This window comes from Gossypium raimondii, chromosome 12 (assembly GCF_025698545.1).
Source record: "Gossypium raimondii isolate GPD5lz chromosome 12, ASM2569854v1, whole genome shotgun sequence".
Taxonomy (NCBI): Eukaryota; Viridiplantae; Streptophyta; class Magnoliopsida; order Malvales; family Malvaceae; genus Gossypium; species Gossypium raimondii.
This window is the reverse complement of record NC_068576.1, coordinates 55,709,881-55,726,140: the sequence shown is the minus strand read 5'-3', so window position 1 is coordinate 55,726,140 and position 16,260 is coordinate 55,709,881. Positions and strand designations below refer to the sequence as shown.

Sequence of the window (16,260 nt, the reverse complement as noted above, 5' to 3'; positions counted from 1 at the left end):
GGCCCTTTTTATTTTGCAGGTCATTCTCCTCTCAGCCCAAAACCATTCTAAAGTGATTGAAACAAACATTAAATCAAGTGACATTAATTCAACTAGAAAATGTAATAGAAAAAGGGTAAAATAACGGGTTTGGGTGAGTTTTTCTGACAATTTTCAAATTTGAATAATTTTAAATTTGGATTACCTTAATCTCAAATCAATTTAGGCTTAGATATTTTCAGATTAGGATTAACTAGAAATTGGATATTTCCATATTTTGAATAATTTTAGGCTTGAACTTTCTTCGACTTAGATCATTTTAAATTTGAGTTTTTGAGTTTAAATTATTTCAATTTAAACTGAATTGGTTATGTGTGCTTAAAAAATTCAAATAATTTTGAAGATTTATAAGTCATAAATATTTATAATTAATTACTCTTTTGCCTTAAATTTGAATATTTTTCAGTTTTGGATCAAATCTTTCTAGGGTTATGAACAAATCCATCTTAAGCTAATATATTTATTATATAATTATTAAGACTTATTTATTAATTTTAGATTAAAATATAGTGTTAAGTTCTATACAATAATTAAGCTTGAGATTTAATCTTTATACCTAAAATGTTAAAGATTATTATTATTATTATTATTGAACTTCAAAAGTCTAATAAAATTGTTGATGTTATTAGTAATTATTATTTTCCGTCGAAATTTATTAAAAGTAAAACATTTTTATAGAATGGAAATTTAATGGTATCTACTATTATATTAAAAATTAAAAAACGTATTTTTTAACTTTTAAGTACGAAATTAAATGTCAAACATGGCTACATATATTTTTATTTTTAGTAACAAAATAACCTCCAGCGTTGCCTTCTTTTCCTTTGTAAGTAGGGTGTAATCTAATAAAGTCGAAATTGAATATTGATAAGTTGAAGTTTAAGATTAATCTGAAATTGGGTATTTGATATTTAACTCGCATTTAGATTAAATATTTATTTTAAGTTTGAACTCAAGTTTGATTAAGTTGTTTATCAAATTTAATACTTTAGCTCATCAATTTTCATAGTTAAGCTCCAATTCGAGCTTAATTATGTTTATATGTATTCAAATTTGAGGTTATCTCGATAATTCAGTTTAAAGATAATAATATATATTAAGAGCAATAATACAATTTATTAATATATATCAAATGAAAAGCTTGCAAACCATTTGAGTTTAGTATTACAAAGCTCGAATTCAACTCGATTAATAGCTGAAGCTATTCGAGCTCGAACACGGCTCGATAATTATTAAATCGAATTCAAAAATAAAATTAATCGAACTCGAATAGCTTACGAGTATAAGTATCTCATTAATACACCGAAAAAAAACATACCAACAGTTTTTTGTCTCAACAAAAATGAAGTTGGTTCCCAACGAAGTTTATGAAACCCTTATTATAGTTCCCTCTACCACTACTCCATAACCGTACTTAACAAATTTTCAACTCTTAAAATTTGGTAATTTTTTTCTGTATAAATCTACCAATAACCTCTCTATATTCCCCCATCTTCCAAAATAAGAAATCAAAGAAAAAAGAGTTGAACAATGGCTACAATATTATCATGGTGCTTCGCATTGGCCCTATTCATGTCCATTCTAATGGAAAGTTTTAGTTCGAGTTTGGCTATGATGAATGTGATCGATAAATGCTGGAGAGGGAACCCTCTTTGGCGGAGTCAGCGACAACATTTGGCCAAATGCTCCGTCGGTTTTGCTGGCAAAATGATCAACAATATTGGCAAAGATATCGTGAAGTACAAGGTCACTGATCCTTTTGATGACCCTTTGAGTCCTAAACTGGGAACCCTTCGTTACGGAGCCACAATGATCAAAAGCAAAGTATGGATCACATTCAAAAATAGCATGAGCATTGCGCTCCAAAGGCCACTTCTCTTAAGTAGCTTCACAGCCATCGACGGTCGTGGCGTCGACGTCCACATAACAGGCGCTGGGTGCCTGTTGGTGTACCAAGCGACTGATATAATCATCCACGGGCTTCGCATCCACCACTGCAAGTCCCAACCACCTAGCACTGTCATGGGTCCAAATGCGAAGGTGATCCCTTTAGGCCAAATGGATGGAGATGCTATAAGATTGGTCACCGCAAGAAAAGTGTGGATCGATCATAATACGTTGTATGAGTGCCAAGATGGCCTCCTAGATGTCACTCGCGGTTCCACCGACGTCACCGTCTCGAACAACTGGTTCAGGAACCAAGACAAAGTTATGCTCCTCGGACACGATGATGGTCATTTGAGAGACAAAAACATGAAGGTCACCGTTATTTTCAACCATTTCGGACCTAACTACAACCAAAGAATGCCAAGGTAAATAATGATGATGGATCGATGAGCTTCATGTTTTTTTAATGCATATTTACATGAATTATCTAAAATTGTTATATATTAAATTACATTACAGAGTCCGCCATGGATATGCACATGTAGCAAACAATTTCTACCAAGGGTGGGAACAATACGCCATTGGTGGTAGCATGAGCCCCAGCATCAAGAGTGAAGCAAATTTTTTCGTCGCTCCGAATGATGCTGGAAACAAAGAGGTAACGTGGAGAAAAGGGGAGAAAGGTTTATGGAAATTTTATTCAATTGGGGATGCTTTCAAAAATGGAGCATCTTTTAGTAAGCAAACAGGTGTAGGTGGGGCGAAACCTAATTATGACCAGGAACAATATTTTAAGGTTGAAATTGCCGGGTCTGTTAAAGAATTGACAAGTGAATCCGGTATTTTACGATGCTCCAGGAGTTTAACATGCTAAAAGTTGTTGTCTGTATTGACCTTTTAAGATCCAAGATTTGAGTCTTGATCTTAATACCCTCTTTAAATTGTAATGTAAACTTTAATTAAAAAATTACTAAAAAACCTATATGAGAAGAAAAAAATTAATAATTACTTCAAACCGATTATTTGACTCAAATGAACAAAGAGATTCTTCGCTTATATTTTATTTTACGTAAAAACAAGATGGATATTTATACAAGAGAAAGGGAATATTATTATTCTAGATATAAACTTTTATTGTACAATAGATAATGTACCAAAAAAGGTTGGTAGAAGATTGTGTTTGGGCGGGCTTGAATCTAGTTATTTTTGAATTTGGATATTTTGGATTTCGGTTTGTAGATTTGTAATGTTTTATACAATAATAATTTTAACAATCCAGTAAGTTAAATGAAAACTTTCAAATAATTTAACGACCATTTTGTAACATTTTGAAGTTGAGTGACCATAATATAAATTTACTAATAGTTTAGTAACCTTGAGTGTAATTCATCCAAAACATTTTGTCAAAAAAATCCAATTATGTTACTACTCCTTATACTATGCATAAGTTTAAATTTTGAAATTGTTGACACAAACATTTAAATCCATTAGGTCTAATATTATTATTGGTCTCATAATATGTGTAAGTTATAGATTACCCAATTTAATCATTTTAGTCTTTATATTTTATAAATTTTAAATTTCAATTATGATTCAAACAAGAGTCGCTAAGTCCATTTGTGACATGTTTATGAGTATTATGTGAAAATAATAAATTGATATGACATTATACTTATGATAATCCATTTGTCACATAAAATTTTTAGAAATATAACTTAATGAATGTAACGTTTACCATTTGGTTCATAATTGAAATTTAAAATTCTAAAATCACATGACCAAATTAGAATGCACTCACTATAGGAATTAAATATGCAACTTATACATAGTATGATGACCACTAGTAAAATTTCACTAAAATAAACAAATGAACACTTTTTTGTCTTAACAAAAAAGTAGTTACTAACAAAAAACTATTGGCATCCTATAAAAACAACAATAACATTCACCTCGTAACATTATGAACAAATTTTTTAACTTTCAAATTTGGCAAAATTTTTGGCTGTATATATCCATCAATAATCTCTCCTCATTCTCCCATCTTCCAAACAAGAAAAAAAGAGTTGAACAATGGCTACAACATTATCATGGTGCTTCACATTGGCCCTTTTCATGGTCAGTCTAATGGCAAGTCCTAGTTCGAGTTTGGCTAATATGAATGTAATCGATAAATGTTGGAGAGGGAACCCTCTTTGGCGGAGTCAACGACAACAATTGGCCAAATGTTCCGTCGATTTTGCCGGCAAAATGATCAACAACATTGGCAAAGATGTCGTGAAGTACAAGGTTATTGATCTTTCTGACCACCCTTTGAGTCCTAAATCAGGGACCCTTCGTTACGGAACCACAATGATCAAAGGAAAAGTATGGATCACATTCAAAACAGCATGACCATCACACGTAGCAAACAATTTTTACCAAGGGTGGGAACAATACGCCATTGGTGGCAGCATGAGCCCCAGCATCAAGAGCGAAGCAAATTTTTTCATCGCTCCGAATGATGCTGGAAATAAAGAGGTAACATGGAGAAAAAGGGAGAAAGGTTTATGGAAATTTTATTCGGTGGGGGATGTTTTAAAAAATGGAGCATCTTTTATTAAGCAAACAGGAGTAGGTGGAGCGAAGCCTAATTATAACCAAGAACAAGATTTTAAGGTTGAAATTGTTGTGTTTGTTAAAGAATTGATAAGTGCATCTGGTATTTTACGATGCTCCAAAAGTTTAACATGCTAAAAATTGTTGTCTGTATTGACATTTTAAGATCCAAAATTTGAGTCTCGATGTTAATACCTTTTTTAAATTGTAATGTAAGGTTTAATTAAAAAATTGCTAAAAAGCCTATATGAGAAGGAAAAAATCAACAATTACTTCGATCTTGATTATTTGAATTAAGCTTGGCTTGTATTTTGTTTTATGTAAATGCAAGATGGATATTTATAGAAGAGAAGGGGAATATTATTATTCTAGATATCAACTTTTATTCTACAATAGAAAATGTACCCAAAAAAAGTTGGTAGAAATTGGGTTTCGGGGCTTGAATCTAGTTATTTTTGAATTTGGATATTTTGGATTTTGATTTATAGATTGTAATGTTTAAAGTCATACAACAATGATTTTAATAACCCAATAACTTAAATTGTAACTTTCAAATAGTTTAGTGATCATTTTGTGACATTTTGAAGTTGGGTGACCAAAACATAAACTTACTAATAGTTTAGTGACCTTGAGTGTAATTCATCCAAAACAATGTAAAAAATCCAATTATGTCACTACTCCTTATACTATGCATAAGTTACAAATTAGTCCTTATTTTGGTCAATTTTAATTCTATACTTTTTGAATTTTGAAATTTTAGTCCTAACACAAACGGTAACATTTAAATCCATTAGTTCTAATTTTGCTATTAGTCTCATACTATGTGTAAGTTGTGGATTTAGTCTTTATTATCCAATTTAATTATTTTAGTTTCTATACATTTTGAATTTTTAAATTTCAATCTTGATTCAAATGGTAGCCGTTAAGTCCATTAACTAAAATAATGTGGCATTTTTATGAGTATTATGTGAAAATAGCGAGTTGACATAATATTACACATGTGATAATATTTATTATCGCGTAAGATTTCTAAAATAGCAAAATATAACATAACAAATTTAGCGTCCAATGTTCGGTTCATGATTGAAACTAAGGTTGATAAAATGTTAAAAAAACCAATCAACAGAAAATTAATTTTAAATAGGTTTGATAACCCATAATGAAAACTAGTAGATAGATTTTCTTCCTACAAAAAGTATAGAAAATGATAAGTAGATAGGGACCTACTTATTAGTTAATAGAGAAATAAATTGAATGTTTTATTTTATTTTATATTATCATTTATCAAACAATTTAATTATATAAAATATTTAATTTTAAATAAAATACTAAACATATTTTATAACTTAAATTCAACACTTATTTTTCAACATTTAATTTTTTAGCACTTAATTTTTTCAACTTAGCTTAAGGGTATGTTTGATAAACCATTGAAAATGAAAATTTTAAATTTAATATTTTAATGTGTTTGATAATCATTTTAATTATTTAATTAATATAAAATTCTCAAAAAAATAAGTTTTGAATTAGATAAGTAGGTAGATATCTATCACTTAATATAGAAAATATTACGTTTATTTTATTTTATTAAAAACGACATATATTATTCTTTTAAAATATATATTTAAATTAGCATATTTATCTTTTATCCAAAAATATACAAAATATTATAAAATATTATATTAATAATATTAAAATTTAAAATTTAATATTTAGTAGTTATATTTACTAATTTACCAAACAATTTTCTAATATAAATTCAAAACTTATAAAATTTAACAGTAAAAAACCCAACACTTAATTTTTCAGCACTTAAATTTTTTAATTTATCAAACACACCTTAAATTAGAATACACTCAGTACAAGATTAAATATGCAATTTATGCAAAGTATAAGGATTAATAGCAGAATTTTACCAAAAATAAACAAACGAACACTTTTTTTGTCTCCATAAAAATGAAGTAAGTTACTAACAAAGCAGCCCAAACTATTGGTATCCGATAAAAACAGCAATGACATTCACCTTGTAACATTATGAACAAATTTTTTAACCTAAATTTGGCAATTTTTTTGCTGTATAAATCCATCAATAATTTCTCCTTATTCTCTCATCTTCCACTCAAGAAAAAAAAGAGTACAACAATGGCTACAACATTATCAAGGTGCTTCACATTGGCCCTTTTCATGGTCATTCTAATGGCAAGTATTAGTTCGAGTTTGGCTAATATGGCTAATATGAATGTAGTCGATAAATGCTGGGGAGGGAACCCTCTTTGGCGGAGTCAACGACAACAATTGGCCAAATGCTCCGTCGGTTTTGCCGGCAAAATGATCAACAACATTGGCAAAGATGTCGTGAAGTACAAGGTTACCGATCCTTCCGATGACCCTTTGAGTCCTAAATCAGGGACCCTTCGTTATGGAACCACAATGATCAAAGGAAAAGTATGGATCACATTCAAAAACAGCATGACCATCACACTCCAAAGACCACTTCTCTTAAGTAGCTTCACCGCCATCGACGGTCGTGGCGTCGACGTCCACATAACTGGCGCGGGGTGCCTGTTGGTGTACCAAGTGACCGGTATAATCATCCATGGGCTTCGCATCCACCATTGCAAGGCCCAACCACCTAGCACTCTGATGGGTCCAAACGCAAAGGTGATCCCCTTAGGCCAAATGGACGGAGATGCTATAAGATTAGTCACTGCGAGAAAAGTGTGGATCGATCATAACACATTGTACGAGTGTCAAGACGGTCTCCTTGATGTCACTCGTGGTTCCACCAATGTCACCGTGTCGAACAATTGGTTTAGGAACCAAGATAAAGTCATGCTCCTCGGACACGATGACGGTCATTTGAGAGACAGAAACATGATGGTCACCGTCATTTTCAACCATTTCGGACCTAATTGCAACCAAAGAATGCCAAGGTAAATAATAGTTCTGGATCCATGAGCTCCATATTTTTTAATGCATATTTACTTGAATTATCTGAAATTATTATATATTAAATTACACTGCAGAGTTCGTCATGGATATGCACACGTAGCGAACAATTTCTACCAAGGATGGGAGCAATACGCCATTGGTGGAAGCATGAGCCCCAGCATAAAGAGCGAAGCCAATTTTTTTGTCGCTCCGAATGATGTTGGGAACAAAGAGGTAACGTGGAGAAAAGGAGAGAAAGGTTTATGGAAATTTTATTCAGTAGGGGATGTATTAAAAAATGGAGCATCTTTCAACAAGCAAACTGGTGTAGATGGGGCGAAGCCTAACTATAGCCAAGAACAGAATTTTAAGGTTGTCAATGCTATGTTTGTTAAAGAATTGACGAGTGAATCTGGTGTTTTACAATGCTCTAGGGGTTTAATATGCTAAAAGTCGTCAATGTTGGTATCTCAAGATCCAAGATTTGAATTCTAATATTAACACCTTACCTCAAAATTGTAATGTAAATGCCAATGCTTTACTTATATTTTGTTTGACGTAAAAACAGGGTAAATATTTGTACAAGAGTAGGGGAATATTATTAACAATTTTAGCTAATAAATTAGCAAAAAAAAAGCCATTCAATTTTACATATTTATCAATAATTTTCAATTTTCGTAAAGTAAAAAAAATCAAATTATATCAAAATAAAGAGGATTGATTTCTCCATTTTAGTAAAATAAAATGATGAAATTCAATATTAGACCTAAAATAATATAGTTTATATGCTACAAACCTAATAGAAAAGCTTTTGGCAGAGCATTGCCTCATTAAAATTTTGTTAGACATCCTTCTTCAATTATTACCTTGCTTTCTTTATATCAAATTTGGTTTTACAAATTAAGTGAAATTAACTCAATTAGAGGAAGTAATAAAATTAAATAAAATAAAACTGTAGCTCAAACACACACACACACAGATATATATATATATATATATATATATTGAGTTCTACTGAATAACTCAGCTTTAGCTATTCAAAATTACATATTGTTTCAAAATGAAAAGACAAGGCAAAATTAACAATCATTGCCTTGAGAAACAAGGAATAATGATGCTAAAAGACCCATAATTGATCTCTTGAAATGTCATCTTCTCTTCTGCTTGCTCCAGCTTCCCCTTGTCTCGTATTGTGGTTCCTCTGAAACAAGAACTTACGCTCCCCCTAAAACCCAATAACATATTTGATCCACACATCCTACTTATTTTCCCTTCTTTCAACCAAGCAAAGGGAGGGAGGGGGTGAAAGCGAGTTTCGGTTACGGGGAAATTGCAAACTTCAATGCGACTCTGCAGAATGATAATGGGACCAGTATTCCTGCACGAGTTGCCCGAACAATGAGCCTTCTCTCTGTATCAATTTTGTTGGCTCGTCATATTCCACGAGTTTGCCTGAAATACAAAAAAGGAAAAAACATTCATTCGCTTAAAAGCCGATTCTCAGAGCTGCATGCAGTGCAAAGTAATTGATATGTAAAGGTCACTTCTCAGGTCAGCATTTTAATGAAACTCACCATCGCTGATCGCCAATACCATTGTGCAATCCATAACTGTCGGTATCCTGTGTGCAACTGTAATGACAGTACAATCTGCGAATTCGGTGCGAATGGTTTTCTGTAAAATCAAGTCCGTTGCGTTATCAATTGATGCAGTAGCTTCATCGAGCACCAATACTCGACTTCTCCTCAAGAGAGCACGCCCCAAACAAAATAATTGCCTTTGCCCCATGCTCCAATTCAATCCATCTTCCACAACTGAATGACCAATTGGTTTTTTTTTCAGTAAATAGTATCGCTATAAAGTGAATAAGCAAGCATACAAAAATAATCAGGTTTCAGATAGTTTACCTAAGGAGTCCAGTCCATCTTCTTTTTCCTGAACGGCTTCTCGAAGTTGGCACTTGTCAAGAACCTTCAAATGCAGCAGATGAAAAATCAGTTAATCTAGAATACTTTAGCATCAACAGGAAGGAATTCTTGACAAAAAAAAAAAAAAACGGGGGATGAAATTTACCTCCCATATCTCCTGGTCAGTATGTTGGGATAGAGGATCCAAATTGTATCTCACAGTTCCATTAAAAAGGGTAGGATCCTGAGGTATTATTCCGAAACGTGACCTCAGATCGTGTAGGCCAATAGTACAGATGTCAATGCCATCAACTAAAATCTTCCCTCTGGCAGGCTCAACCAGACGGAATAAAGCACTGATAAGAGTTGTCTTCCCACTGCCAGTTCGACCAACAATACCGATTTTGTGCCCTCCTTGAAATGTGCAACTGATTCCTCGAAGAACTAATGGTGCATCCGGTCGATATCTGATCTGTTCAAATGAATTTTTCTAAGTATTACTGATGCAAGTAGATGATGTTATGTATATGCAAAGAAAAATTATACCTGCAAATCACGGATCTCAACTTTACCCACAGCAGGCCAACTGGATGGAGGACGATTCTCCTCTATCACTTCAGGGGCTTCACTTGGTATATCCATGTATTGGTTAAGCCTTTCTACAGAAATGATATAATTCGCTATGGTGCACTGGTTTTGAATTGAAAACACAAGAGACATATTCAACGAAAGGCCATAAGAAAGAGCCATGCCGATGAATCCTGCAATAACACGAGTATTTTTCACTGATTTTTATGGAAAAACAGTAGCTTAATATTACTAAATGAATGTTTCTCCTAAAAGTATTTATCTATGTGAGATTCTTGAATCAGTATAAGCAAGTAAGAGTTCCTTATACTAACCGGAACTGAAAGTCCCAGGAGGAAGCAAAACCATGCAGAGTGCAGCAGAGGCCAGAACAAACGCACTAAGTGTCTCTAACCGCTGAATCAACCATTCATTTGCTGTAAAACTGTGGAAGAAAGGACTAGCATTAGTGTCAATGAGGTCAAGGCTCGTAGCAAAGAACCGTTCTTCCTCTTCAAAAGCCCTTATTGTGACGGCTCCTGCTATTGACTCAGCCAGATGGTTTGCAACCAAGGATTTAGTTGTGCCATTTATCCTCATCAACTCTTTTGCAGTGGAAAAGTAATAGTTCTGCATACAACCATGAAACTTTTTGAATTTAAGCAACAACGACTTGAATTTGTCATATTCCAACACAGATAATTGTCGAGTTACCTGTAAGCGAATCGTTAAATAGATCATTGGTACCGAAACAAATAGGACTTGCCAGGTAACAACAGCCAGGACTCCAAGATTGCTATAAGTATTTAAGGTAGCCACAAAAGCAAATATTAAGCTGAATGGTACATCAAGATCAACAATGCTCAGATCAACAGAAACCTGATTGAAAATCAAAAGGTATAAATATGAGTTACACCTATCATTTTCAGTTAACTGTTATATCAATATTCAGCAAGTGAGAAGCTTACCCGACTTAATATTCTTCCAAGAGGAGTGGAGTCATAAAATGACATAGGAGCACGGAAAAGGGAATTTAGTAGCTGCGAAAATAGAGATCTTGAAGATCTCATACCCAAGGTAACTGTGAAAAGAGATCTAGATAGCAACAATAGAGTTGAGAAAACTCCAATTGCCAAGTAAACCGTGATCAATTTCAACGAGCTAACATTAGGATTATCAACATTGGCAGCCATCCAAGAGTTCTGTGCTATTTGACCACACACAAACAAAAGGTGAAAGAAAGTAGAAAGGAAGAAGAACACAAAGCCTTTGTTTTGATTGAGGTACTGTAAGTACGGCTTAAGTCCCGTATCTCCTTTTTCCCTTTCTTCTTGCTTGATCAGTTGGTCGCCCACCGGTTCTTTAAACTCTTTTTCCACATAACTCTTCTTGATCTCTGTAGTGGATGTTCCATGTCCCTTGGCAGGGTTGACTTCAGCAGCTCTTCCACCCCCGGCAGTTTCTTTGTGTGCATGAACAAGGTCCTGAAATTCTTGACTAGAAGCTAATAAATGGTGATAAGAAGCTGCTTGAAGGATCTCCCCGTCTGACATTAACTGAGAATAAAATCAACATTAGAAGAAAAAAGATTGTTGAGAAAAAGAGATGATAGAATGTTCACAGAGAGCACAGAAAAGATAATCCTACATAGTCTAGGAATATATACTAACCAAAACAGAATCAAAAGCAGGTAGGAAATCAACTTGATGAGTCACAAGTAAAACTGCCTTTGACGCAAGTGCTTCCATAACATATTCCTGAAACAGTCTAAGTCAGCTTTGACATAAGTTGATAACAAAAAAGAATTGCTAGGTAATGGTAGATTTTGGTTACATTAAATAAACTTGTAGCAGTGTGAGCGTCCACAGCACTGAATGGATCATCCAAGAGATATATATCAGCATCCTGATAGAGAGCGCGAGCAAGTTGAATTCGTTGCTTCTGGCCACCACTAAGATTGACTCCTCTTTCACCAATTTCAGTTTGATCACCATACGGAAATAATTCAAGGTCCTTCACCAAGGAACACCTTTCAAGCGTTTCTTCATATCGTTGCTTATCCATGGCAGATCCAAATAATATGTTATCTTGTATCGTTCCTGTCTGGATCCAGGCTGTTTGAGAAACATAGGCAATCTTTCCAAATACTTGAATCTGTACGTTGGACAATGGAGAAAATTACAAGCAGAAAAACTATACACTCTTAAGCTACAATGAAAAGAAATGATATTCTACAAGAAAAGGCTAAAGTTTTATGACTTACAGATCCTTGGACGTTAGGAACTTCTCCAAGTATTGCGGCCAACAAGGTTGATTTACCGGAGCCAACTTCTCCACATACAGCCACTTTTTCCCCCATCCTAACCTCTAAAGTTATGTCCCTTAGAGTGGGTTTTGAAGCATTCTCTTCCCAGGAAAACCCTCCTGATTTAATAGAAATGGCTAAGTCGCCATTCTCCATATGGCGTTTTTTCCGGACATTTCCACTCTGCAGCTCTGGTGCCTCAAGGAACTTCAAAACACGAGCAAATGCCACCTTTGCTTGAATAACTATCCCAATAACATCAGGTATAGCTCTAATAGGATCCTGGACAAGACGAAGTGTGGCCACAAAAGTGAAGACATTACTAGCATGCAGAGGAATATTCAAGAAATAACATGCCCCAAAGGTAGCAGCAGAGACCAAAACAGGGGAAGACCAAAACAGAAAACTATTATATGCTTTTCGCAACTGCACTGCTTGTAACCACTTGTATTCCACAGCCCTAAATTTTTCTATAACTTTCTTAAAATGGCTCTCCCATGCATATAGCTTCAGCACCTTCATGTTTATAAGAGCCTCAGAACTAGCCTTAAGTCTCTCATCTTGTGAAACCATCAAGTTTCTTTGAAACTTGTGCTGTAACTTGGCCAGTGGAGCATTGCATATGACAGTGAGGATGATAACAATTAGGGCCGCAAACGTGGCTAGTCCCACTGCACGGAAGAGAATCACTAGAGCGATGCACAGCTGAAGGCTTGTTGTCCATGTCTGATGGAACCAGAAAGGAAATTCACCGATCCTATAAGCATCCACAGTAACATAATTTGTTATCTCACCACTCGAGTGCATTGACCTTGCAGCATTGGATAATCTCAGTTGCTTCTTATATATAGCTGCTGTGAGTAAAGACCTTATTTTTAGACCAATTAGTCTGACTCGAAAATACCACTGTCTTTGTGACAGGGATTCAATACATTTTGCACAGAAGAGTGATATGGCCAATAGATAGCCTTCATATTCAAAACTTTCATGTCCCTCAGCTACCAAAATGAAAGAGTTAAGGATCAGAGGACCTGCGGACAGCGTGAGTATCTTAAGAAAAGCAAAAAATCCAGACACAAGAATCTCTCTCCAGTGGCATATTATTATGGTCTTCAAAATGGATGGCTGTGATGATGGGTTGGCTTGCTTTTGCTTGTTCAATAGCTCCAAGAACAACAAGTAGCAGCTGTCAGCTCTCTCCGCCTCACTTAACTTGGGCATATCTTCTTCGGTCAAAGTTTTCTCCCTACCTTTCTTCATCAAAGGATTCAACCACCAAAAGGAGAATTTGCTAAAGCATCCAGCCGTAGCAAATGGGGTAACCTGCACGGTTTTATCATCTTTGGTACTACCATTGGCCTCTGCAACTAAATGGTCATAAAGGTCACTTTCATCTGTTTTCTGATCACCATCTCCATACTTATATCCCTTGTAAGCACAAAACAGCAACAATATGGCTCCAGGTAATGACAGAGCATCCAAAAATATTTTTGTCTTCACTATTCCGCTCAGAATAACAGCAAAAAGGGACAACACACAAACTATTACTGCATATATGATAGCGAGAATTGACAGTAATTGAATCGGTGTCCTACGAAACTGGTTACCCCTGAGGCTCACAGTTAAACCCACCAATAACCATGTGGAACCCTGAAACAGTGCCAGCACCCACCAATTCAAAGGCAAAACAGTTTGTGTTTTCCTCAACTTCTCTTCCAAAATCCAAATGCCAAAGCACAAGTACACCAATCCAATACCACCGTTAACAATAGCAGAAGCTATTTGCAAAGAACGGTTTCGAAAGCGCGCAGGGATGCCAACTGTTTTCGGTGATGGTTTCTGAACCATGTTGAACAAGAGCATTAGTAATAGGAGGATATCGAAACAAATTATCATGGACTGATTAATGCAGGAAAAAGGATTAATGAAATGCCACAAAGCCGAATCACAGGGCTTTCCATATCTATCTGAACAATCAGATTCCCCACAAAACATAGTCCATAAATCCTCCATCTTGCTCTTGTATTCAAACCTGAATATTGCTCAAAAACTCCATATGTTATTATCAGAACTATAACAATACATAAGATCATCAAAACATCAATCATATAAAAGGGAAAAAAAACTTTATTCCATATAAAAGGTTAATTACTTTGTCAAATAAAATTCTAAAAAGTTAAACAAGCAATTCAGTCCAACTGTCCCACTAAAGCAGAAAGTGAAGGTAAAAAAATAAAGGGTCTTTAAAGTTTCAAGAGAAAATGGAGCAATCTTTAGCAGTGGAAAGAGGTTTGAAGGACATTCAAACCCCATAAAATATAATTTAATTTAAAGTAAAAACCTACACGACCCTTTAGAAAAAAAAAACACCCAAGACATCGAAAAGAATATAAACTGTTCGTTAAAATAAATGTAAGGCAAATACTCAACGTGGGATAAGTAAAAGATGCATTAGAAACAAATGATGAATGAAGTAAATGCACCCAAAAAAACACCCATTTTTGTCTTCCCAATGATATAAACATAAAACATTAAAAAAAAACTAACCAGTGAACTGGTGAAGTGATCAGAAGAAACCCAGAATCGAGTCAGAAAAAATGCCTTGTCGAAATGCAAAACAAGTTTATTTAGGATTTGGTTTCTAAGCTTCGTTTTTCTCACTAGAAAAGTAAGAGGGAGAAGAAGAAGAAAAGAAAGATTAAAATTGTTGATTAGTTTATTTGCATATGACTTGCAGTTTGAAGGGTACGTGTTAGGAACGAACAAATAGCAAGCACAAAGAAGAAGAAGACATCATGTCAATATATATTGACACAGAAAAGTTGTTTCTGCGACTCCAGTTTATAAAAATTTTATGAAATTATTTCAGATAATTTAAACGAATTTCAGATCGCAACAAGTAATATTTAATGATTGAGTAAATAAAAAAGTATAATTTAGATATCAGTTTGAAAAATAATATAATTTAAGTACCACATAAAAATAATACAATTTACCAAAAGAGTTTATAACGTGAGCCATGAAAATTAATTTTCTTATTTCCTCCGTTGATAATATTATAATTCAAAATGAAACGTGGAATTAAAATAATCCCAATAGATTTTACGTCACTTCATATGTAATTCGATTGACTTGTAAAAATTATTAAAATAAATATATTATACAACAACATAAATACACAAAATGCAACGGCAAAGTTAAAAAAAAAATTGAAGGACTAAAATTAAATTGTAATTTTTATAATAATAAAAATATAATTTTTAAAAGATTAAATTATTTTTTTTTATTTTTATGAGCTAAAATATAATTTTAAACTTTAAAAAATTTGAAGGGTTAAAATGAATTTTAGGTGGGCCAGGGATCTTACTGGCCCCCTAGATTCGCTCCTGACAGAATAAACACTATATGATAACTTGATGATTCGGGCGTTCACCACCTCAGATGTGACTTAAGTTTAAGTCGAGTTAATCGTGTTTGTTGATCGAGATTTATCCTGTTATTGTAATTTATCAAAATAAATAAATACATATAATTTAGTTTTCATATGATGTATTTTTCAAATCTCATTATCTCATTTAAAGTTCATATGATTTTTTATAAATATTTTAATATGTTTATTTCTTTTTTCACGCGCATGGTAAGCTTTATGATATGATGATCGGTACGGGAGATAAATCGAATTTTGATGACGCCATGGCTCACGTCTCTTCGAAATTTGGGTGCGTGTGGCTTTGTCTTTCTATTACGTTCAGAAATTTGTACTATTTTATTGTTTACTTTTTTTTTTATAAACTATACAAATTCCAACTGTTCAAAATTTTTATTTTTGAAACTCAAAATAAAAAATTTGTATTTTAAGTAACCCCTTATCACTTTGGCAATTCCTATTAAAATCATAAATGAAAAGTTTACGTGAAAGTTAAAAATTTATATAATAATAAATTTGACTCGATTTAATCATAAATTTAAAATATTAATCCTTAAAATTTATAAATATTCTCAATCTAATCCTAATTCTAAAAATTCAAA

At 33.6% G+C, this 16,260-nt stretch overlaps 3 protein-coding genes across 3 annotated transcripts; 2 read left to right on the top strand and 1 right to left on the bottom strand.

The window, feature by feature from the left end:
- Nucleotides 1-1,569: 1,569 nt before the first annotated feature.
- LOC105762284 (pectate lyase 1) lies at nt 1,570-2,800 on the top strand. Its single transcript, XM_012580158.1, has 2 exons — nt 1,570-2,351; nt 2,446-2,800. Exons 1-2 carry the CDS (start codon nt 1,570-1,572, stop codon nt 2,798-2,800), a joined length of 1,137 nt encoding a protein of 378 aa, XP_012435612.1.
- Nucleotides 2,801-6,663: 3,863 nt separating this feature from the next.
- Nucleotides 6,664-7,902, top strand: LOC105762283 (probable pectate lyase 4). Its single transcript, XM_012580157.2, has 2 exons — nt 6,664-7,454; nt 7,548-7,902. Exons 1-2 carry the CDS (start codon nt 6,664-6,666, stop codon nt 7,900-7,902), a joined length of 1,146 nt encoding a protein of 381 aa, XP_012435611.1.
- A 532-nt stretch (nt 7,903-8,434) lies between these two features.
- LOC105765482 (ABC transporter C family member 10) lies at nt 8,435-15,060 on the bottom strand. Its single transcript, XM_012584605.2, has 12 exons — nt 14,779-15,060; nt 12,190-14,263; nt 11,760-12,080; nt 11,597-11,683; nt 10,895-11,482; nt 10,641-10,805; nt 10,262-10,556; nt 9,906-10,120; nt 9,526-9,831; nt 9,360-9,423; nt 9,027-9,266; nt 8,435-8,904 (listed from the first exon to the last, which is right to left on the bottom strand). Exons 2-12 carry the CDS (start codon nt 14,242-14,244, stop codon nt 8,792-8,794), a joined length of 4,449 nt encoding a protein of 1,482 aa, XP_012440059.1. The 5' UTR covers nt 14,245-14,263; nt 14,779-15,060; the 3' UTR covers nt 8,435-8,791.
- Between the last annotated feature and the right edge of the window lie 1,200 nt (nt 15,061-16,260).

Excerpts from the sequence above, each read along its gene's own strand:
- LOC105762284 (XM_012580158.1), top strand. The coding sequence starts at position 1,570 with ATGGCTACAATATTATCATGGTGCTTCGCATTGGCCCTATTCATGTCC. Across the intron at positions 2,352-2,445 it reads TACAACCAAAGAATGCCAAG|AGTCCGCCATGGATATGCAC; the intron begins GTAAATAATGAT and ends ATTACATTACAG.
- LOC105762283 (XM_012580157.2), top strand. The coding sequence starts at position 6,664 with ATGGCTACAACATTATCAAGGTGCTTCACATTGGCCCTTTTCATGGTC. Across the intron at positions 7,455-7,547 it reads TGCAACCAAAGAATGCCAAG|AGTTCGTCATGGATATGCAC; the intron begins GTAAATAATAGT and ends ATTACACTGCAG.
- LOC105765482 (XM_012584605.2), bottom strand. The coding sequence starts at position 14,244 with ATGGAGGATTTATGGACTATGTTTTGTGGGGAATCTGATTGTTCAGAT. Across the intron at positions 9,424-9,525 it reads CTGACCAGGAGATATGGGAG|GTTCTTGACAAGTGCCAACT; the intron begins GTAAATTTCATC and ends CTGCATTTGAAG. Across the intron at positions 8,905-9,026 it reads GGTATTGGCGATCAGCGATG|GCAAACTCGTGGAATATGAC; the intron begins GTGAGTTTCATT and ends TTTGTATTTCAG.